The sequence below is a fragment of the Rhinichthys klamathensis genome, unplaced genomic scaffold (assembly GCF_029890125.1).
Source record: "Rhinichthys klamathensis goyatoka isolate OS25496 unplaced genomic scaffold, OSU_Roscu_1.1 h1tg000184l_1, whole genome shotgun sequence".
NCBI lineage: Eukaryota > Metazoa > Chordata > Actinopteri > Cypriniformes > Leuciscidae > Rhinichthys > Rhinichthys klamathensis.
In genome coordinates, this window is record NW_026606712.1 from 289,003 (window position 1) to 311,978 (window position 22,976).

The 22,976-nt window shown below is 38.0% G+C and overlaps 2 protein-coding genes across 3 annotated transcripts; both read left to right on the forward strand.

The window, feature by feature from the left end:
- Nucleotides 1-150: 150 nt before the first annotated feature.
- si:ch211-198p11.6 (uncharacterized) lies at nucleotides 151-4,187 on the forward strand. The gene is made up of 4 exons (XM_056261696.1): nucleotides 151-282; nucleotides 2,091-2,201; nucleotides 2,439-2,576; nucleotides 3,534-4,187. Exons 1-4 carry the CDS (start codon nucleotides 280-282, stop codon nucleotides 3,618-3,620), a joined length of 339 nt encoding a protein of 112 aa, XP_056117671.1. The 5' UTR covers nucleotides 151-279; the 3' UTR covers nucleotides 3,621-4,187.
- A 1,219-nt stretch (nucleotides 4,188-5,406) lies between these two features.
- aldoaa (aldolase a, fructose-bisphosphate, a) lies at nucleotides 5,407-10,274 on the forward strand. Of its 2 annotated transcripts, none has more exons than XM_056261599.1 (7): nucleotides 5,407-5,555; nucleotides 6,919-7,037; nucleotides 7,123-7,389; nucleotides 7,558-7,718; nucleotides 8,261-8,519; nucleotides 8,649-8,848; nucleotides 9,749-10,274. In XM_056261599.1, the coding sequence occupies exons 2-7, from the start codon at nucleotides 6,926-6,928 to the stop codon at nucleotides 9,842-9,844; spliced, it is 1,095 nt and encodes a 364-aa protein (XP_056117574.1). In that variant the 5' UTR covers nucleotides 5,407-5,555; nucleotides 6,919-6,925; the 3' UTR covers nucleotides 9,845-10,274. The 2 variants fall into 2 exon arrangements, with proteins under 2 accessions (XP_056117574.1, XP_056117575.1); XM_056261600.1 differs by lacking the exon at nucleotides 5,407-5,555 and adding an exon at nucleotides 6,508-6,565.
- The last annotated feature ends 12,702 nt before the right edge of the window (nucleotides 10,275-22,976 follow it).

Below are 22,976 nucleotides of genomic sequence, written 5' to 3' on the forward strand. Positions count from 1 at the left end.
TTTCAATATGGATTAAGTTTGGTTTGGCAGTAATGCAACTCAATGGATGCCAGCTGCCGTAAAAATCCAAAGAAGAAGAAGAAGAAGATTAAGTTTGGTCCTTCCATGTCGCCGTACACTCATAGGAAGTTGTTTCGCGGTTGCTAGGACAACATTGATCAGCAGCTTCGCTGTAGAAAAATGTGCTATACGAGTAAACATCTGGTTGAATTAAATTAAAGAAATCTCCTGATAACTGAAAACCCTGTTCAATTCCACTGGGAATGCAGGGACGTTATAATGGTATGTAAGATCGTTTTGTGTTTTGTGCTACGTCATTTAAATTAAGATCTGTTTGTTGGACATCAAACTGTGTAGCTGCTAAATGCATCTAACATTACAGCAGCTGCGTCTTCAAGTCGCGTATAACCAAGCGTTCAAGCTACTAACGTTTTTTTCCCTTACAAATTAAGTTTTAGTGTTTTCAATTTTTTTTTTAACCATACTGCGCAATACTTTTTTAATTATAATAATAAGACGAAGAAAAGATCGTGCATATTTAAATGCACACTAATTTGCACACTAATTAACTTCTCCTGTATTTAATAGGTGTTCCGTCATAATTTGATTCAGATTGTTTTTTATTTCGGTAAAGTTATTTTGACAGAAATCCCAGCTTTCAGACTCAAGCAAACTTGCACATAGTTCCTCAACGGTTGTTACTATCAATTCAAGTCCCCTTTGTTTTTGCTCTTCTTTATACAATACAGATTGTTTCAAAGCAGCTTTACAGTGATAAACAGGAGATCAATGATTCCATGATGCAAACAGAATTCAATTCGGATGTAAAGCAGCTCTAAAAAGACAAACGTAAACAGTCATTCAGTTGAAGACAGTGCATTCTGTGTTGAATAGGCTAAATTCGTTTCAATAACTGAGGAAAGTAAATCAATAATGAACTGAGTTCAATTGGCTTTATGCACAGCTGCAGTACTTCCTGAACTTTAGCCAGCTCCTTTGTTTCCTGTCTGCCATTATTGGACAAACTGATTAATCCAGGTGTGCCTGGCCTCAGTAACAACAATCAGGCACACCTGGATTCATCTAGATTCTTCACTGATCCTCCAACTTTGCCCTATTCGCCCAACTTAGTCCCTACTTCAGCCCAAAAGATGCTGAATAATTAATTAGTACATACATTTATTACATCACACATTGACTACCTTCACACTCTATCTCCCGCTTGCAATATTCAAAATTCTGCTGCAAGAATATTAACTTACACTACATGATCTGCTCAAATTACTCCCATCCTATTTAGCCTCCACTGGCTGCCTGTATCATTCCATACTTTAAGTCACTCAATGGTCTTGCTCCCTCCTATCTTTCTGACATACTTTCACCCTATATTCCCTCTTGATCACTCCAACCTTAAGGGTGTGAACTTTTCTGTGTTCCTAGATTTTACCTATCATCAATGGGTGGCAGGTCTTTTTCTGTTATAGCACCAAAGCTATTTAACTCACTCGCCTGACACTTAGGACAATTATCTGTATCCATGAATACAAATAATTTGTTTGCCCAATATTATCAGTCATAATTTGTATATGCTTCAGATCACAGCCCAAATCCCAGATTATCAGTCATAATGTGTTCTTCCATTATTATCAGTCATGTTGTGTATTTGCTTCATGATATTTTTTACTGTCTACCTTCTGCATTGTCTAGACAATGTTACAGTTCTTTGTCATGGATTTAAATGTTTGCACAATGTTTGCAACTGCATTATCTCTTGTTCTGGACTGGGCAAATGTCCATTGTCCATATAATTGTTCATGTGAAACGTCTGAGCCCGGGATATACGCTAGCCTATTTAAATTAACCATATTATTATAAAAAAAGTAAATGTTTCACATTTTTTATATTTCATTGGGATTTTAAAAAGAAAAATCCAAGAAGGATTTGAAGGATGTTATTTTTTTATTTTAAAAACGAAATAAATGACTAATCTCTCAAAAAGTACTTATTCTTATTACATAAAAAAGGAGATTTTTCCATAAGCTGTAGTGATGTCTAGTGAAATCAAGTGCTGTTTCCTTCGACTCTGTCAGGCTGTTCCTGTGTGGGCTCTCTCTCTCCCGCTGCCTGCCATCATCATGATCTCTGTGGGACTCTATATGATGGTCCTTGCGGCTGTGCTGTGGTGTCACCACTGTATCAAGGTACTTCAACATCATCAGTTCCTCTTTCTGAAGAAACTTCATGAAACGTTACTGTAAGCCAAATTGCTGAACAATCTACTTGAGTAAATATTAATGGCTGTTGCTATACACTAAGTCCAGTAAGTATACACTTTTCACAGTTGCCTTGCTCTGAATCTCACTTCCTGCTGTTTACAGTTGTCTCTTTTGAGTCATTTTGGCACTGTGGATCACACTTGTCTCTCGCTCTCTTCACAGGCCAAGTGTGATCCACGGTGTTCAGATTGCTGTGCAGGTTTCTCTCCTTGTGAGTACTGTTTAGTGTGTGCCCAGTCATGTGACTGTCGTCCACCCTCTCTGCGATCCTGCCTGGACTACTCCTGTCCCTCCCCTAATGTAAGTCATATGTCGCCAATTTCTTTTTGTTTTAAGCTGGATGCACACTGCATTGTTTTTGCCACAATTTTGCAACCTTAGACAAATTTCAGCAATCGTAAAATAGTTTTTTCATTGGTGGGAAACTCCCAAAGTTTTTGATTGTTTAAGGTTATATGCTCTCCGAAGGCCAATTAAATGCCTTGGTAACACTTTATAATAAAAGTCTGATTTGTTAGCATTAGTTAACAACAAGTAACTATGTGCAATATAATTCTAAAGCATTTACTAACCTTTTTTAATGTTAGTTAATAAAAATACATTGTCTGTTTATTTTAGTGCATTAAATACTGTAAAGTTCTGTCTTGAAACTCAAGATGGCGCAGGCTAATAGGTCTTTAACCCGATCTGCTTACAATCACATCATTCTCTATAGAGCACTGGTGATTAGTTCCTTCTATATCAGTAGCCAATGATCTCACATGCTCAACCTTCAAATACTTGGTTAGCATTTGTCTTAAAGGGATACTCCACCGTTTTTTCATATTAAACTATGTTATTCCCTTAACTAAGACGAGTTGATACATACCTCTCTCGTCTCAGTGCGTGCACTAAATCGCTCTGTCATCATTTCTTCTCGCTCTATATACGGTAATACACAAAACCACATTCGGACGCAATAAATAATAAATTAAGGTCATTCTAGATGGCATTCTATGCGTTTGTCGTTTGTCTGTCAATCATCATTAGAGCACCACCCTCAGGCTGAATAACGCAATGTGTGTCTAATGTGTTCAGCGATTGGGATATAAAGCTTACAAAATGTTTATCATAAACTAGTGCTAAGACCCAGAATCTGCCTAACCTAAATTTACGGTCAGGAGCCCCACCTTCCTTTAAATATGAACAGAAGTGGTATAAACCTCCTGATACTGTCAGCAGGTTTTTCTTGTTCATCATCATTTCTTCTTATTGCAGTGTGCGATGTGGGATTGTGCTTGTACCTGTCAACCACCAGAGTGTGACTCCATCAACTGCTTCTGCTTTGAGATCAAGTTTAAGTAGAAGGAAAGGTGGAGGAAAAGAGGAAGACCCACCTCACTTTAAAAGATGCCTTAAATTCCAACTCCAAGTGACACTTAGGTATGTTTTAAGATAGCCAGAGAAACTGTGATTCAGTCTGTGGTTGTTCTGTAATGTTTGTATCATTTGGGAGACATTACAGCATCCTTCCTATTCACGGTCATTGATTTAACCAAAATTAACCTTTAAAACATCGGTTCTAAAAGATTTAGATGTGCATTTATTGGGATTGGGAATATACATTGTTTAGTTGAGCCATGTATGGACGAAGTGAGCAAGATTAATAAATGCTTAATAAAACATAATATACACTGTAAACACAGTACATACTATTGTAGTATAATGGTTATTGGACATATTTAAGTCATAGTGTGATGCCAGTTTTCCAAACTGCTGTAATTCCTGAAATACACAATCACTACAGAACAATAGAAGACTGAAGCTAAGGTTAAGGCTTTAAGCTGTGCCATGGATTTTTAAAGCATGACGTTTAATGAATTTTTACATTTCCTCACAAAAGGTCATATTTACAAACTTTTACATTTATTTTTTTAAAAAAGTGTCTTTTCTAGTTTCCTAGTCAGCAATAATGAATTATGCTTTGTGTAGCGAATGTGTTTCTCTGTGGTATCATTGTACTTGGTATGATGGACATTTGTTCTTCAGTTACGAGCCATACAAAGAGAAGAGAGGAATCTATAAACCACACATGCTGTTAAATATATCTCATTCTGGCACAGATGTCTTTGTGTGGACTGTATATAAGATACATGTTCATATAGCGCTGACTTACCAATTTTAGATTGTAATAATCATTTTTGTGATACATACTGTAATACTGTACAAAGGTAATAAAAGCTAGTTCTAATGTTTACTAATGTAATTGTTTACAGGACATCATCCTGTGAAATATGTGTGCATATTGTATTGTGTGAAATATGTTACAGTTATGTATGTGGCCATATTTTTTAATGCTTACAGCCATTTTTTTTGTATGGCTTACAAAGTAAACCTGCTGTGACTTAGTCACTTCTGTCACTTTTCTCTGTTGTCAGGCAAAATTTAAGTTGAAATGAGTTTTTTTGTATCAATTTTTTTATATATAAATATGCGCTATTTTTGTAACTGTGTGGTTTTAAAATGAATTAAAGTTTTTCTTTCATGCAAAAGGCTTTTGTGTACAGTAGTATTATTATCTATCGAGCATTGGTGGTAAAATATTAGAGAATTCACTTTTATATTCATTGTTTGATTGTCTTAGATTTTCTGGTGGCTTCATTTGTTTTCATGCATTTGCAAAAATGTATTTGTTCCTAGTTTCTAAATGTTTCTATAAAGGTTTTCTATTTTTTCTATACCTTCATGAATTGGTCAGACATGTAGCTCTTGCTTATTATAGGGAATATGTAGAGAAGACATTTAAAAGATGAAAGGTCATGACAGAAGATCTCATGTCAGTAGATCCCTTTTCTGATGACAGTTATCTCGTGGGCTCAGGAGGTTTGTAAGGACTGCATGGAGTAATATTAAAGAACATCATGCGGAAGATTCAATCGGGTTATTGCAGTCATCTATAGACCACCAGTCTCCCTTTTCATCATTATTTAATAGGGATTGTATTATACTTCATGCATGTAGCAGCAACATTAATAATCATGTGCCTTGTCCATGACACTCACTGCCTTTCTCTTTAACCTTTCTTTGCTGCATGCCAATGTACATGAATGTCACATCGCCCTTCTCCAGTTGCATCGTGGGTTTGCCTGCTGCTAAGATTAGCCAAACCCACAGAATGTCAAAGGTCACGCCGTCTGAATAAATACAGGTCATCTGGCACCAGAAGAGTGTCACAGACTATCCAGACCTCCTCTGCCTCCATTTGGGGAGTATCTCTCGCTCACTTCATCCAGCTCCACGGTAAAAACGTGCATTCTACTTTCTTTTTTTTTTGGTAGTACAAAGTATAAATGACTACAAAAATAAGATTACCCTATATACTGTTGCCTTTTTTATTTGCTTTTATGTAAGTGTATTTGCTTCTGTCAAATGTTTTTTTTTTTATCAAAGTAATAATGATAATTATAATAATAATAGTTTTTAATATTAAAATGTTTTAAATAATAATGATTATTATTGTTGTACATTGATTACCATAATAAAATGTAGGCTACTGTCAAAATAATTCATACAACACTGATAATCTGTGTTATTTTGGCATGAATTAATCATATTTAATACCAGCTTGATTGACTGTGCTTGGAATTCAACATCACAAAGAGCAGAACCTCTTTCACAAATCAAATCCTCTTATAGAGCTGGATTTCAGCCATTAAATGATTGTCTATATTTAATTTGCCCTTTCGTTGAATGCAACTTGAGCGGAGGGAGTTAAGAGGTTTGTTACTGGAATGTTAAGAGCCTTTTGTGGGGTTGTTCAATGTCCAGTAGACAGAGATGCAATTTGATGTTATACATACCAGACTTCTTTTTTTTTTAAGCTCATTAGTCTTTTAATTCATAGCCTGTTAAACATACTCCTAAAATGCACAGCACACGTATGTCAAGGTCATTTATTCGCTTGCATCCAAAGAGGATTTTAAAATGTCATTTCCATGTCTGTTTTTCCTTGCATGTGCATGTGAACTGTCACGTATCACAAGAACGCGTACCCGCCTCTAATTGTAATAAAACCACTCCCCTTTTGGTGCGTCATTCTTAAACCCGCCTTTCAAAGCACATCAGCCAATCATCGTCTCTACGCCCTGTCCATCAAAAGATGACTCGCGTCCTGATTGGTCAAGCCTTGCAAAATTGCTCGTAATTTCCTTCCTTTTATTGCAAATCGTTGCATCCGCATAATAACGTGACTAGTAGCTACGTTGAAAGTGTGATTCGGAAACCATCGCTTCCTCGACCCGTCTTAATTGGTGAGTTTTTACTTAATTTAAAGCGCCGACATAGAAGTAAAAGCAAATATATTTGACCGCTGTCGTTAGCTAGCCGTTCACTAGTCGCTTTTCCGTTTTAATGCAAAGTTAACTGTTACGTGAGCCGCACAAGGTCATTCATGCTTGTCTCCGAAGGACATTTCATCATGTAGTTTGTTGAAAGATACATTTTCGGTAAAGTTTGCGATCAAGTACACACAAGTGAACTTGATTTAACCAGTCACCTGATTCATTTCTTGATCGTAGGTCACTGTTTTTGTTATGTGATTCATGAGTTTGTACTGCTAATCTGAATGATTATATGAATCTGTTTCCCACACCTATCTCCCTAGAGTCAAGATGCCTCACGCGTACCCATTCCTCACAACAGAGCAGAAGAAGGAGCTGAGCGATATTGCTCAGAGGATTGTGGCCCCTGGCAAAGGCATTCTTGCTGCGGATGAGTCTACAGGTACTTTGGGCTGTTGAGTTCACATTCATTAGTAACCCGTTTATTTGCTCGTCTTATAACATCTCGTATCGTTGATCCTGTGCAGGTAGCGTGGCAAAGCGATTCCAGAGCATCAATGCTGAGAACACAGAGGAGAACAGGAGACTGTACCGCCAGCTGCTGTTTACCGCAGACGACCGCGTAAAGCCCTGCATCGGTGGCGTCATCCTCTTCCATGAGACCCTCTACCAGAAGACAGATGATGGCAAAATTTTCTCCCAGTACCTTAAGGAGAGGGGCATGGTAGTTGGCATCAAAGTGGACAAGGGTGTGGTTCCCCTGGCTGGCACTAATGGAGAGACCACCACACAAGGTGAAAATCCCATGATTATCTGGTAGTAAAAATTACACATGGTATTTTTTTATCCTTTTGTATCCACTTAAATGTTGGGATTTTATGGACTTTGACCGGAATTGAATGTTCACTTAGTTGCTTAGGAATCTTTTTAAACCCTAATTTCTCTCTGCGTTCGGTTCGCAGGTCTGGATGGGCTGTACGAGCGTTGTGCTCAGTATAAGAAGGATGGGGCAGACTTTGCTAAATGGAGGTCTGTGCTGAAGATCACTCCCACAACTCCCTCTAGACTGGCCATCATTGAGAACGCCAATGTGCTCGCTCGTTACGCTAGCATCTGCCAGATGGTGAGACACACACAGCTATGTATCCACCACCACAATGCTTTTTGTAAACTTTCATTCAACATGGACACATTAAATAGATCAAAAGCAACAGTAAAGACACAATGTTACTATTTCTATTTCAAATAAATGCTGTTATTTTGAACTTTCTCTTTTATGTATCAAAAAGATTAAAAATGTATAACTGTTTCCACAGAAAAATTAAGCAGCAGAACTGTTTTCCAACATTGATGATAGTAATAGTTTCTTGAGCATCAAATTAGAAGGATTTCTGAAGGATCATGTGACACTGGAGACTGGTGTAATGATGCTAAAAATTCAGCTTTGCCATCACAGGAATAAATTACATTTTAACATATATTAAAATAGAAAAGTTATTTTAAATTGTAATAATATTTCACAATCTTACTGTTTTACTGTATTTTTAATCAAATCAATGCAGTCTTGGTGAGCATAATCTTACCGACCCTAAACTTTTCAACGCTAGTGTATATTAAAATAATTGTATTCTTGTATTACTGACATGATATCTCCTTTTTCATTAGCATGGCATTGTGCCCATCGTGGAGCCTGAAATTTTGCCTGATGGCGACCATGACCTGAAGAGGACCCAGTATGTGACTGAGAAGGTTCTGGCTGCTGTGTACAAGGCCCTGTCAGACCACCATGTTTATTTGGAGGGCACTCTGCTCAAACCCAACATGGTGACTGCCGGCCATGCCTGTTCCCAGAAAAACACCCCCCAGGAGATCGCCATGGCAACTGTCACTGCTCTTCGCCGCACTGTTCCTCCTGCTGTGCCTGGTTAGTAAAAAAAACGCAATTACTCACTCGCTCATGACAGAGACAGGCCTGCTGGATAAGTTCTTGAGTGTGTAATTATTATAATTTCCTAATTTCTGACCCATATTGCCACACCCCTTCTTGATATAGGCATCACCTTCCTGTCTGGAGGCCAGAGTGAGGAGGAGGCCACACTCAACCTGAATGCCATGAACCAGTGTCCCCTGCAAAGGCCCTGGGCCCTGACCTTCTCCTACGGCCGTGCCCTGCAGGCCTCTGCCCTCAAAGCCTGGGCTGGCAAGAAGGAGAATGGCAAAGCCTGCCAGGAGGAGTTCATAAAGAGAGCTCTTGTAAGTGTCAGTAACTTGAAATAATCTGCTGGTTAGTGATATGGGTGTATGTGTATATATAAATATATAATACACACACACACACAGAGACAGACAGGCACATGCACACACACACACACACACACACACACACACACAGAGACAGACAGGCACATGCGCACACACACACACACACACACACACAGAGACAGACAGGCACATGCACACACACACACACACACACACACAGAGACAGACAGGCATATGCACACACACACACACACACACACACACACACACACACACACACACACACACACACACACACACACACACACACACAGAGAGAGACAGTGTTGGGGGTAACGCAAGTTACGTAATCAGATTACTTTTTCAAGTAACTAGTAAAGTAACTACTTTTAAATTTGCAGCAAAATATGAGTTACTTTTTAAAACAAGTAACGTAAGTTACTTTGTTTTCCCATTTATTGACACCTCTCTTGCCCCCATGTTGAGAGAAATCGGGAGTAAGTGCAGAGGTGTTGTGTGCGCTGTGTGAACATAATGCTTATTGTTTCAGTGTTCCTTAAAAGTGAATAAAAACAGTGAAATAGTATGCAAACCTGCAATAATAAAATATGATAATGCGTATACTTTGTTTAATCTTACTTTATTAACCATACATGTGTTAATTTGCATTTCCTTCAGCCTGAGGCTTATTCATTTCATTTCTGGTGTGAACATGTTTTAATATATAGATATTTATTTATTAAAAAAAGTAATGCAAATTGTTACTATATATTAACTCGCTTGTATTTTTACTTGTTAAAAGACATGGACTAATTAATTCAGGTGGAGGCTAAGCATTTCATGTTTGTTTAGATCTACTTTACTCTTTTTGTCTTGTGCTTCTATCTCCAGAACAACAGCCTGGCCTGTGTTGGGAAGTATGTGTCCTCAGGAGATAAGGGTGCTGCTGCGGGAGACTCTCTCTTTGTGGCCAACCATGCCTACTAATCACCAAGAAGCCTTTTTACATTTCAATCCACATCTTATTCCTAAAGAATCTCTGAACCCAAACACATCTGTACTCTGAACTCCATCATTTGACCCATTCCCTTTTTCTTTCTAGTGTTTGTTACTTCCATGTGTGAAACAAAACTATGAAACTAAGAGATGAATCCTAAAAGAGTAATAATTGTAATTTATTAACTTGATGTCCAGATGTTTTTTGCCCTAATCTCCTCCCTCTTCCTCCTTTTAATAACACTCCCATGTGTTCTAATGTCGAACTCTGCTGAGAACCGTTGCTCTTGTACTTATATTAACTGTATTTGACTTGCACAAAGAACATATGCCTTTCAGGGGTATATTATTATTATTGTTATTGTTTAATATGATACTCACTGGGAAGAAAACAATAAAGTATCTTTCACAGCTAACCTCATTTGCTTCTCTTTGTGGTGTTGTTCAGACAATACGTTTTTGTGAGTGTCGGCACTGTTGGAACATTTCTCATTTGTAGAGGATGAATATCATTATGAGAAGCAGCACTGGTTAAGAACACCTTTGATATTGCAGTAATTGAGTATTATTATTTGTAGTACTTTTTCTTATTATTGTGCTTTGTAAACGCTGCTTCATGAAACTTTTGAACCTTTTTAAGGGTTTAAATTAAACTGGCTAAAGGGTGATATTAAATGACTTTAGTTTTGGCCATATTGCCCATAAGTCATTCATTGCCTCTGTGACTTTGCAACGGCTTGCATTTCTATTGGTCACACCACAAGGTGTCACTGGCCTCAAAGCTTCAGCACTGCCACTCTGAGCTCGATTGCTATGTCTGAAGTAAAACAAGCCCCCATCATTAGCATACAGACAAAGAAATGTATAAATATATAAATGTGAAAATAAATAAAAGTAGAATTAAATAAATGTGGGAAAAATACAATTATACATAAGGGAATAAAAGTATAAATACTCATTTATTTTTGTTTTGTTTTTTTTACAATTCTTTGTATATTTATTTAGGGTTTTTTTTTTTTTTTTTTTTTTTTTACATTTTTTCGTATATTTATTTATGTCAGCTTTGTACTATATAGTTTTGTATTATACCAACCGTAACGAGCACTGATTTGGCCGTAATCCAGGGGTTTTGTCGCAGACAGTCTGCGACAGCAACATCTGGACAAAAGTGTGAGCTTGCCTTCATTTTACGTTTTACCTGTTTTGAAACCTTTCGAAATTCCACTGTTTCACCACTTGATCTCACTGTAAACGCATTAACAGTATCTAATAATTTTAAAGGATCTTGGCTCAGTTTGTTGGCAAATGGCAGTAGTTCATAGCCATAGCGGTTTCAGAAGTGTCAGACCAGCAGGAGCCTAAGCTATGTCAGGGGAATGAATGTAGGCCTACTATAAAAATCCACAAACAACTTGCAATGTGAATATACATTTAATATTAAATATAATTTTATTATGAATTGTATTACAAATTTATAACAGATTATACATTTCTCAAAAAAAGTGTTTATACATTATCTTACAAACTTTTTTATGTAAGTTTTCTTATTAATTTTCTTACAAATCTTCGTATAAATTAAAGGTAGGGTAAGACATTTTCGGAACGGCTAGCAATAGCAAGTTAGCTTTGAAAGGATTAGATCCCACCCTCCCTTCAGAGTGTCTCCAAAGCCATGCCTCCTTCAAAACAAATAATTGCACAAAGCCAGAGCAGAGTCTGCAAAGCGTCAGGAGGCGAGACGGCGTTAAACTACCTCAAAGCATATAACATTATGGCATGAATGCAGCATGAGCTCGTTGTTTTGATTTAGGAGAGACTGTACAAGGCTGCTGCTGTTTGTTTGCCGCACTCAGGTGACTGGCGTCTGTTTAACCCTGCATAGCATGAAACACGCTTATGACATGTGATGTCTGCGCGAGGCGAGCAGGTGCACGGAGGTATGAAAATACATACGTTGACAGGCAGGGAGGACATCATACCATTGCATCCGGACCGAATGCAATGATTGGAAGAACATTTTATGGTCCTATGCCTTCCACAGACTTTCAATCAGCATATCAAACACTGTTTCTGGAACAAATGGCCTACCTTTTTGTAAGAACATTTCTAATGATTTTTATTGTTTTTTTTTTGTTGTTTTTTTTACAAATGTTCTTAATTTAGAATTAAATTTTATTATAGATTATAAATGTTCTCACACATTTTCTTACAAATTAAGAAAAAAAAAAATGTAAGAGAATTGTTTACGTTTTCTAATACATTTTCTTACTTTTTTTATTTATTTATTTTATTTTTTATAAATGACCAGTCCTGCAGTTTAGTTTTTGATGCATTTATGAAGACTGACCAGTAGAGGGAGACAGTGATATGCAAATGATGTCCTGATAATGGAGAATGGAAGAAGTGTTGACTCATGGGTTTGGTAACTAAAATGTCAAATACTTGTTCAAATGGTACAAATATTCTTATATTACTGTGAACAGTAAACTTCTAGTGGTTAATGGGAGGCTACTGAAAATGTGATTTTTTTTTTCATTACCATTTTCTTTTCCAAAAGAAAAATAATCCAAAACTTTTACAAAAGAGGGGAAAAAATATACAGAAACTGATTACGACTGTCAGAAGAAACAATTATTTTTTTGTTATTCACTCGGTTGTTGTATAAGTAACACCCTCACAGCATTGTTTAGTAGTTTTTTGGTCACTTAATGCAAAAAGGTAATAAAACATAGTGAAGTGAAGGCCAAGTACCCATACTCTGATTTTGTCCTCTGCATTTAACCCATCAAAGTTACTGTACACACACACACACAAAGACACAGACACACACACACACAGAGCCGTGGACAGCCATTCACTGCGGTGCCCGGGGAGAGATTAGGACGCGACGGCTGCAACTACAGGACCAGCACGACAACCGTCTGGATTGAGCCGAGTAGGGGACATCTCTAGGGTCTTCAAGTGGGCACCTTCCGTCCTCAGTGTTTCGTCGACTAGCCCACGACCCCTCAAGAGGGCTCGACAGTGACTCTGGCGTCCCAGAGTCACCCCCCTTCGTCCTCCACTCAACTCAGCCCAGCTTACTGTCCTCTACATCCCTCCTGCTGCTGAGACCTAACCACAATCTCACAATCTCTCCGCAACCCAACCATACGCGCCAACCCGTTTGATTAAGGCTGTCGAGCCCCACTGGTGCGTTAAAGCAGTTTCAGTGGCAACGGTTCCGTGTGGCATACCACCTACCGCAAAACACAATATCTGTCTAACCACCTGTCATTCACGCAATATCCACAGGAACGTATACAAATAAACCAACAGACTCTTCGAGCTTTTCAAGGATTCTACGAAACCGTAGCGCGGCGGCCTTTACACAGCCAGCTAGAATCTTTCCGTCTCAACCGCAGCCAGTTGCTGCTCCTTTCTACTGCTTCAGATAAGTTCTTTACTGTGCGACGCAACTCTTGGCCGCTGAATCCGACGTCTCTGAGGAACCGGGTTGTAGAGTGTGCCACAAAACCTCGACAACCCACTTCAACTGGATAAACCTGGACTCTCCATCCTCGCTGTTCTGCTTCAGTGGCCAGATGAGCATACCACAGTTTCTTCCTCTCATATGCCTCATCTACCGCATCCTCCCATGGCACCACGCGCGGCGCTACCATTGGGCCCGGCCATTTTAGGTCCGGGCCCGCCCATTTTGACCAAGGCCTATAGTGAGTAGTGAGTGATTTTCATTCTAGCAGCCCGAGGAAACAAGTGCGAGGAAAGCTTTGAGTGAAAGCTTCTCAACCAATCAGTGGCTTCTACCCCACGTGTGACTTAAGGTGGTCGCACACCGGACGAGAAGTGCAGCGCCGCGTCTTTAAAATTCAAACACATTCTCTACGAGTGTACACACCGGCGGCGCCATTCGTCGTCTGTCTGCGGCGCCCAGCAACGGCTCAGGACCTTGTTCAAAAACCTGCCGCGCCACAGAGCGCCATTTGTTTTATAAATTTAAATGTATTTGTCTCAAATCGTCGTTAATGTATATACTGACTTCACTGTGCTGCAATATACATTGATTTAGTTTTATATTCATTTACAGAAATCAGCTGCTTGAATGAAAATTGCTGATGTTATCGAATTTTCAGCTGATATTCTCAATTCATTCAGTTAACGGACGCTCTGAGGTAAAGTGGCAACGATTGTATTTAATTGTACAGTAAAATCATAACATAGTACAGACATTATCATGTCCTTAAACATAACAGTATTGCTGGCCATAAACTGAGAAAGTGCGCGTCCAGTGTGCGATACCTCGAGTTGTCCTGTAGCTGCTACGCGACGCGGCACAGCGCTTCTTGTCCAGTGTGCGACCCCCCAGTTGCTAACGTTACTGCACTGAGCTGAGGACAGCGACACAAGAGCCACACAGGTAGGCTACTGAGTCGCTGTCCTTAGTGCCGCAGAAAAGCGCTGAAACGGAGATGATTTTTTTTTTGTTGTTGTTGTTGCTTATTTTAACTGGCCCATCCAGTTTTCTGGAGGCCCACCTACAATCAAATTCCTGGCGCCGCTAGTGATTTCTAGTACTAGATTGCACTTTTTTGTGCACATTTCAGTCTATATAAAGTTGGTAAGCATCTGTCAAAAAATGGCACTGAGTTTTTTTCCCAGGATTAGAAACGGCCGTCACGAACTTTACCGAGTATGAATAAGTTTGAGAAACGCGCCATCTAGTGGACAGATGTACGTCATGCAGGATTTTACTACTATCAACTACACGCGCTTCGTGTGATTATATTACATATTTAAATATGGATTACGTTTTCAAAAAGGGAACGTGTCTTTAAAAGACACGTGCCTTTATACATTACGACTCATTGCTTCATTAAAAATTATGGTCAATAGGGGTGGAAGGTTGTTGAGTAGCCAATATCTTTAACGTTTTAACGTTATATTATATTAACGTTTATATAGCTTTATATTAATTGACTTTACATACATAAATTAATCAATGACAAATATTCACTGCAGTGGTTTGACAACCTCAGATGAGTGGAAATGCTTGTGCATATTCGACTAGTAAACATTTAGTCGAGGGATCTGAGCGCAGCTGTCTGTGATTGATAGATGCATAGAATATAGCCTATATTTTTTGTTGTTGTTTTATGAGATTTTTGTGGGTCAACGTATTTTTTATGTTGGCCAATTCTGCAGATATAATATTACACATTGTTCTAATGTTGTTTTTTTAAATTCCTCAGCTACATGAACTAGATATGTCGTCACAGTGACTTTTAGAACGTCGCCTGTGTTATTAAAGCCATTCAACTCTGTACACTTTACTCATTTACTGAGTTTGTAGCTGCTTTAGTGTGATTGATACACAACAGCGATTCATCATCATGGGACACAGAAGTTCACGAGTTCAGCCGTTTACGGATAGCGAGCAGGTTCACGACCTCCATCACCGTGATCGCAAACCCTCAAACCCCAGCAGCGCGGCGGGGAAACATCTTCCTCATCGGCCTGACGAGAAGAAGCCTGAGGGAGAGGGAGACCAGCTTCCTATCTCTCTTCTGAAGAGGAAGAAAAAGAAAGTGGGCTTCTTTAAGAGTCTCTCTTTCAGATGGAAGAAAGTATCCACCGAAAAGAGCTCAGATCAGGGTGAGACGATGAAGGATCAAGAGACGGAAACATCCAGGAGAAGTACCGACGGTAAATGACAAACATGTTAGAGAATAGGCTATATATTGAATATCCTACATGTAAAAGTCACTTCATATTTTACAAATAAATGAGTGACCGTGAGTAACGGGAAATGTTCTGCCCCTTATGGTTTTAAACAGACCTTTTAACTTTCTCTCTATAATAAATTAAGAAACCTCAAAAGTGTAGGCTACAAATGTGTAATATTATACTTTGCACTTTAAAAATCAATCACTTTAATATCAAAGAATCGCTGTTCCCAATAATCAGTATTTTCTTTCACCAGTTAATGGACTGCTAGCTAACTTGTGCTGATATTCTCCTCTTTAGATCAAAAGTCTCTACAGTTCATCTCTAGATCTGTAGAGGTCATTGATCTCGAGGAACCTCCTGTCGATGATCCTGAAGTCCTTCCCGCTGCTGAGCCTCTGGTGCAAGAAGAGCTTCAAACTCAAGTCCACGACGCTCCAGTCCATCTGACAGCAGGTGAAACGTCTCCTCTGACGATACAGCTGGACCATAACCAAGTGAACATGAGACCTGAGGGTGAGTTTCCTGCCACAGTCCCCAACAATAATCTCACAATATCTGCAAAGCACCACTAAACATCGTCTTCTTCTCTTCATCTTTTAACAGACGACATTTGCTGCCGATATTCAATTGGCCGTCAGCTGGGGCAAGGTACACTTGGTGCCGTCTATGAAGGCACTCGTTTGTCGGATGGCTTGAAGGTGACTTTTTTTCTTTTTACTTACCACTTCTAGTTTAGCAAATTGTTTTTGATCTGATTCTGAATTATTTCTAATCCTTTGATATCTCACTTTATCCTATGGAAGACATCTTACTGTATCATATATTCAGTATTTAGGGCTCTTGACCTTTTATGATTTAAACTCTTGCTTGGAATGTATAATATAATCTGTACACACATTACTTGGTTTTTGTTTTGTCCATCAGGTGGAAGTGAAATTTATCCAAAAGACGGAACACATGGAATGTATCAGCATTGTGAGTATACGTGATTTTTTAACAGACAAACTGAGTTAAATCCCTATTTAGAACCAGCTGACATCATATTATGTTTCTTTTTTCCAGCCTGATCATCCCAAACCCCTTCCCAAAGAAGTGGCTCTGACAATCCTGGCCAATAAAGGTCCAGCGATGGACATTATCAAGCTGCTGGACTGGCAGGACCAGCAGGACTTCTACGTCATGGTCCTCGAGCGTTTCTCGCACTGCATGGATGTGTTTGACTTTGTGGGACAAAACGGCGGCAGCATTGACGAGAAGTTTGCGCGGTTCATCATGTGGTCGGCAACACTAGCCTCTGATACGTGCTGTCGCCGTGGAGTTTACCATGGCAACATCAAATTAGAGAACCTGCTGATAAACGTTAAGAAACTCGATGTCAAACTCATTGACTTTGGATGCGGCGATCTCCTGACAGAATCGGCCTACACAAATTACTCTGGTGTGTATTAGTTCTCAAAACTCTTCTGAATCAGTTAACTCAACACTCGAATGCTAATGGATGCTAAGAAGACATGCTGTGGTAGAGACTTACACATCAGACAAACTCTCTTTCCTCCAGGCACAGTGATGTACTGCCCCCCCGAGTACAGAATGAAGGGCGAGTTTCATGGAAAGCCGGCGACGGTCTGGTCTCTGGGGATCCTCTTGTTCAGAATGCTGTGTGGAAACTTTCCAGATAGTTTCGACTTCTACAGGATCAATATGAACACCTGGTACAAACCTGAATTGACAGAAGGTGATTTGTTTATTACTTCAATTACAAGTCTAATGCAAAACTTCATAGGCTTTATAGATGGCTGTATAGATAATGCAGGAATTTGTCCCGGGTGTCTGACCTGAAGATCTCACAGCTTAGAATAAAGAAAGTAGAGCGGATGTAAAGTTTGTGGTAATAATCAGACGTCTCTCCATCTTTCTCACAGAATGCTGTGATTTGATCTGCTTTCTTCTGCAGCAGAAGCCAGAGCGTCGGCTTGATCTGGGCAGGATTGTTCAGCACAAATGGTTTTAGGTACTGAGCCATGAGCCAAAAACTATTTAAGATATATTTTGAAAATCTCACTGTTCTAAGTGTAATGAATTTAGCACCTTTATTTCTGTTTTTCGTTCCAGGTGTAAAACCGGTCACAGCCACGGACTGAATCGACTGTTCTCTCCATCATCAGCTTTAGCCTCTGGCTTGAAGAAGCAACATTAGCATCTGGCGCTATTGATTCAGAAGGATGTGAAAATAAACATACTTTTGTAAATAATTTGAGAGTTGATTAGTTCTTCTGAACAGCCGCAGAGGTTCCTGTCAGAGTTTCACAGAGATCTACTGTCAAGTCATGATGTTAACACACTGTGCCTTCAACTTGTGTAAAATTTTATATTTTACATTTCATATCTGCTTTTGAGAAACACAGCCCAGGCTGATTAATATTTGGCTAATTTGAAATGATATGCACTGGCAAATAATCAAGTCCTGAATGATATACAGCATGTTGGTCTATTATCAGCAACCGCAACTGATTTCCATTACACGAGAGTAGATGTTAAAACTTCATGCTGATTTGTACTCGGCTTTCGCCAAGATAAGCAAAACTAAGACGTAGCTTTACAGTAAACTATGCTTCTCTATCCATTTACGCTTCTTTCCATATGGTGGTGTGACTCCCTTTCTGTCCGGCGTTAACGGCTGCAGTGAGTGTACTTGGCGCGTCTCCAGCACACGTGACGCGAGGCAGGTACCTTGCTCGAGGGTAACATCAGAGACTTTTTATGGTAACATGCAACCTTCAGGTTACAAGTCTGACTCTAACCATTAGATAAATGTTAAAAAAAAATAATAATAATAACTGCGGAAACCCACCATCAGCAATCTGTAAAAAGGGTTCGTTGCACTAGCTATGCGTAGCATTATTGGTTAAAAAAAAACTGCTGGATGCTCCTGTGACCTTTTTTGTTCTGTTTTCTCTATTCACCTTATTTTCCACGACAACAAGGGTGACGCCATTACGTTCGTTTTGTCATCTTACTTCCGGCTGAGAGGGACTTCAACTTCCGGCTGAAAGGACCTACGCTAGTTTCTAGACGTAATTCTATATTTGTAACGGTAAAATATGTAATGTATTATATGCTCAGTTAGGGGCTGCCATAACAATTGAATTAAGAGGATAGAAAAAAAAACGGTGTTACGAACACAATGTAAAGCGATCGGAATGTTGTGGTGTACTACGATTTACACCCACCACCACCTAAAGACGAGGAGCACCTGAGGCCATGGCGGAAGGCGATAAGCTTGAAGTGCCCACCCAAGCGCTCTTAAGTGTGTTCGTTTGTACCATTTTATGGACGGGAAGCCGACTGACGAACACCCTTTTAGCCCGAGTAAAGGCTCGGCTACGATGTTCTGGTAAAGATCATCGCCGGGTGCTGAACAGGTTGTCAGATTCAGGTAAGCTAACTTGCATAACTGTTGTTACCTAACTTACCTATCTATGTGCTTGTTAGCCTAACGTTAGATTCGTGAAGTCCGTTCTATGAATACATTTAAGATTAGTAACGAGCCGTTAACAAAATACAACGAATCTTGCATGATTACCATTGGCCACCTATAACAGTCATATTTCTTATATTTCGTTTACTTTGTGATATGGACCTAAGGGTCTGAAGTAAAGAATGAATGAATGAATATTCACGATAGTACAATATATTATGGTACATTACAGCCTTACAATAGCTCACATTCTTCCTGTAAGGAGGCCAGCTAGCTCTCATCTCTCTTTCAGATATTGATCTACGTAGAGATTGTGTGTATACTGTCTCGTTTTTAATGCATCTCTCTTTTTCACACTGTTCTAAGTATGAATGCCATCATAAATTAATTCTCATGATCTATGTTAAGTAACTGTTACTAATGTAAAAATGTTTATGGTTATATTATTTCCTTAGATCATCAATGAGCGTCAGTGTTGCAGTGGACAACTGTGAGGAGGATCACAGCCACATGCCCCAGACCTGTGATGCAGAAACACAATGGGAGGATCCATCTGTCTCTGACCACAACTATGCTACAATATCTCAACTCAACCTGAAGCCACCTACATTTGAAATGGGAACACAATGCGTTGAGCCAGTGCTATAGTACATAACTCTGCTGAGAAACGACCACCTTTGTCAGCGGGTCGACATTGGATGCATTCCATTCAGTAGCCGAGCACCTCACCAGTTCATACACCAACAGCTTTCAGCTACACACTTGAGATCAGCTCCTAATGAAGCTGCGTCTTAATTTATTGCAGGGTGATCTTGCTGTAAGGTTTGGTGTTTCTCAGTCCATTGTAAGCAAGGTGATTTCGCGTTGGCTTGACATCATGGAGGAGAAGTGTTTCCAAACACAACATGTAGGGCTGCACAATATATCTAAATATAACAAATGAATATATTGCAATATGCATAACTTTTTTAGCTTTAATAAGAATCAGTGTATATATATATATATATTTAATTCATACAGTGAAAACTAAGCAGTGTTTTATTTTTACATTTGATTATTCAGTTTCTGTTGTTAAATAGACCTAATGTAGGATAACCTGAACCCCTTAACCCCGTGGTTTACACTGATGTTAAAATAACACTTCTTATGCTACAGTAAAACACTGCTGTTCACTTTCACAAGTTGAAGGGATGTTTTCTTGTCACAAAAAAATTTGAAACACGTATGTAGGTTATATAAGTTTAAATCTAAATTAAGTTAATTTTATAAATTTTAAGCACAATCGTATCGAATATCGCATTGTTTAATGAGTAATCAAATTTTTTCTTCAATATCGTGCACTTAATAACTTCGTCCAGGCGATGAAGTAATGGCAGACAGAGGCTTCACCATTACCGATCTCCTCTATGAAAGGAAGGTGAAACTTGTCCTTCCTGTAAACTTTTACAATGTGCCCATATTTTACCTGTTATGAAGTTATTTTTATAAACCTTTACAATGTGACCAGATTTTACCTGTTATGAAGTTATTTTTATAAACCTTTACAATGTGACCAGATTTTACCTGTTATGAAGTTATTTTTATAAACTTTTACAATGTGACCAGATTTGACCTGTTATGAAGTTATTTTTATAAACCTTTACAATGTGACCAGATTTTACCTGTTATGAAGTTATTTTTATAAACCTTTACAATGTGACCAGATTTCACCTGTCAGTCATTTATTATTAAACCATATGTGAGCTCTGTAGATTCCCTTTAAAACTTAAATGAATTAAGTCTTCTAGTTAGAAGGAATAAGTCACGTCAATTTTGCAAATGAATACCATCTTGGTTTATTACTTAAGACATTTAAATGGTGAAATGTATCTACATGAAGGTCAGTAGAAGGTGTCTCTAGCTTCCTGAAAACATCAAACACTTCTTACAACTGATTTTATAAAACTTATTTAATCATTTATATTTAACCAATTACCTCATCTCCTATCCTTAACTAAATATTCTCATTCCTTCTTATTTACACATAATTTGTTATTGCTGCTCCATCAACTCCTAACAGGACGAAGTAGTTAAATATGTCCACATATATGGCAAGCCGTTTTAGCTTTAATTGTACCCAGCCTTACTCGTCGTAATTACATTTTTACTAGTAATAATTCAATTAGAGAGCTCTACAATTCAGTTATTACTAGTAACAATTACAATTAGAGAGCTCTCTAATTCGATTATTACTAGTAACAATTACAATTAGAGAGCTCTCTAATTGAATTATTACTAGTAACAATTACAATTAGAGAGCTCTCTAATTCAATTCTTACTAGTAAGAATAACAATTAGAGAGCTCTCTAATTCAATTCTTACTAGTAACAATTATTATTAGAGAGCTCTCTAATTCAATTATTACTAGTAAGAATTACAATTACAGAGCTCTCTAATTCAATTCTTACTAGTAACAATTGCAATTAGAGAGCTCTACAAATGAATTTTTACTAGTCATATGTCTCCATTGACTTCCATTCATTTTTAATTAGAGAGCTCTATAATTGAATTGTTACTAGTAAGAATTACAATTAGAGAGCTCTCTAATTCAATTATTACTAGTAAGAATTACAATTAGAGAGCTCTCTAATCCAATTCTTACTAGTAACAATTACAATTAGAGAGCTCTCTAATTCAATTCTTACTAGTAACAATTACAATTAGAGAGCTCTCTAATTCAATTCTTACTAGTAAGAATGCAATTGCAGAGCTCTCTAATTCAATTCTTACTAGTAAGAATTACAATTAGAGAGCTCTCTAATCCAATTATTACTAGTAACAATTACAATTAGAGAGCTCTCTAATTCAATTCTTACTAGTAAGAATGCAATTACAGAGCTCTCTAATTGAATTTTTACTAGTAAAAAAACGAATTAAAGATATGTATAATTGGAGAGCTCTGTAATTGAATTAGAGAGCTCTGCAATTGCATTCTTACTAGTAACAACTGAATTAGAGAGCTCTCTAATTATAATTGTTACTAGTAATAATTGGATTAGAGAGCTCTCTAATTGGAATTCTTACTAGTAATAATTCAATTAGAGAGCTCTACAATTGCATTCTTACTAGTAACAATTGAAATAGAGAGCTCTCTAATTGAATTAAAGAGCTCTGCAATTGAGTTGTTACTAGTAAGAATTGAATTAGAGAGCTCTCTAATTGTAATTCTTACTAGTAACAATTGCATTAGAGAGCTCTCTAATTTAATTGTTACTAGTAAGAATGCAATTAGAGAGCTCTATAATTCAATTACAGAGCTCTTTAATTGTAATTGTTACTAGTAACAATTCAATTAGAGAGCTCTACAATTAAATTGTTACTAGTAAGAATTGAATTAGAGAGCTCTCTAATTGTAATTGTTACTAGTCATAATTGGATTAGAGAGCTCTCTAATGGAATTGTTACTAGTAACAATTGAATTAGAGAGCTCTCTAATGGTAATTCTTACTAGTAACAATTCAATTGTAGAGCTCTCTAATTGTAATTCTTACTAGTAACAATTCAATTAAAGAGCTCTGTAATTAAAAATGAATGGAAGTCAATGGAGACATATGACTAGTAAGAATTCATTTGTAGAGCTCTCTAATTGGAATTGTTACTAGTAAGAATTGAATTAGAGAGCTCTGCAATTGTAATTGTTACTAGTAATAACTGAATTAGAGAGCTCTCTAATTGTATTTTCACTAGTAAGAATTGAATTAGAGAGCTCTCTAATTGTAATTGCTACTAGTAAGAATTGAATTGTAGAGCTCTCTAATTGAATTCCTACTAGTAAGAATTGCATTAAAGAGCTCTCTAATTGAATTAAAGAGCTCTGCAATTGCATTCTTACTAGTAAGAACTGAATTAGAGAGCTCTCTAAATCAGTTTTTACTAGTA

Excerpts from the sequence above, each read along its gene's own strand:
- si:ch211-198p11.6 (XM_056261696.1), top strand. Across the intron at positions 2,202-2,438 it reads GGTGTCACCACTGTATCAAG|GCCAAGTGTGATCCACGGTG; the intron begins GTACTTCAACAT and ends CTCTCTTCACAG. Across the intron at positions 2,577-3,533 it reads ACTCCTGTCCCTCCCCTAAT|TGTGCGATGTGGGATTGTGC; the intron begins GTAAGTCATATG and ends TTCTTATTGCAG.
- aldoaa (XM_056261599.1), top strand. The coding sequence starts at position 6,926 with ATGCCTCACGCGTACCCATTCCTCACAACAGAGCAGAAGAAGGAGCTG. Across the intron at positions 7,038-7,122 it reads TGCTGCGGATGAGTCTACAG|GTAGCGTGGCAAAGCGATTC; the intron begins GTACTTTGGGCT and ends GATCCTGTGCAG. Across the intron at positions 8,849-9,748 it reads AGTTCATAAAGAGAGCTCTT|AACAACAGCCTGGCCTGTGT; the intron begins GTAAGTGTCAGT and ends TTCTATCTCCAG.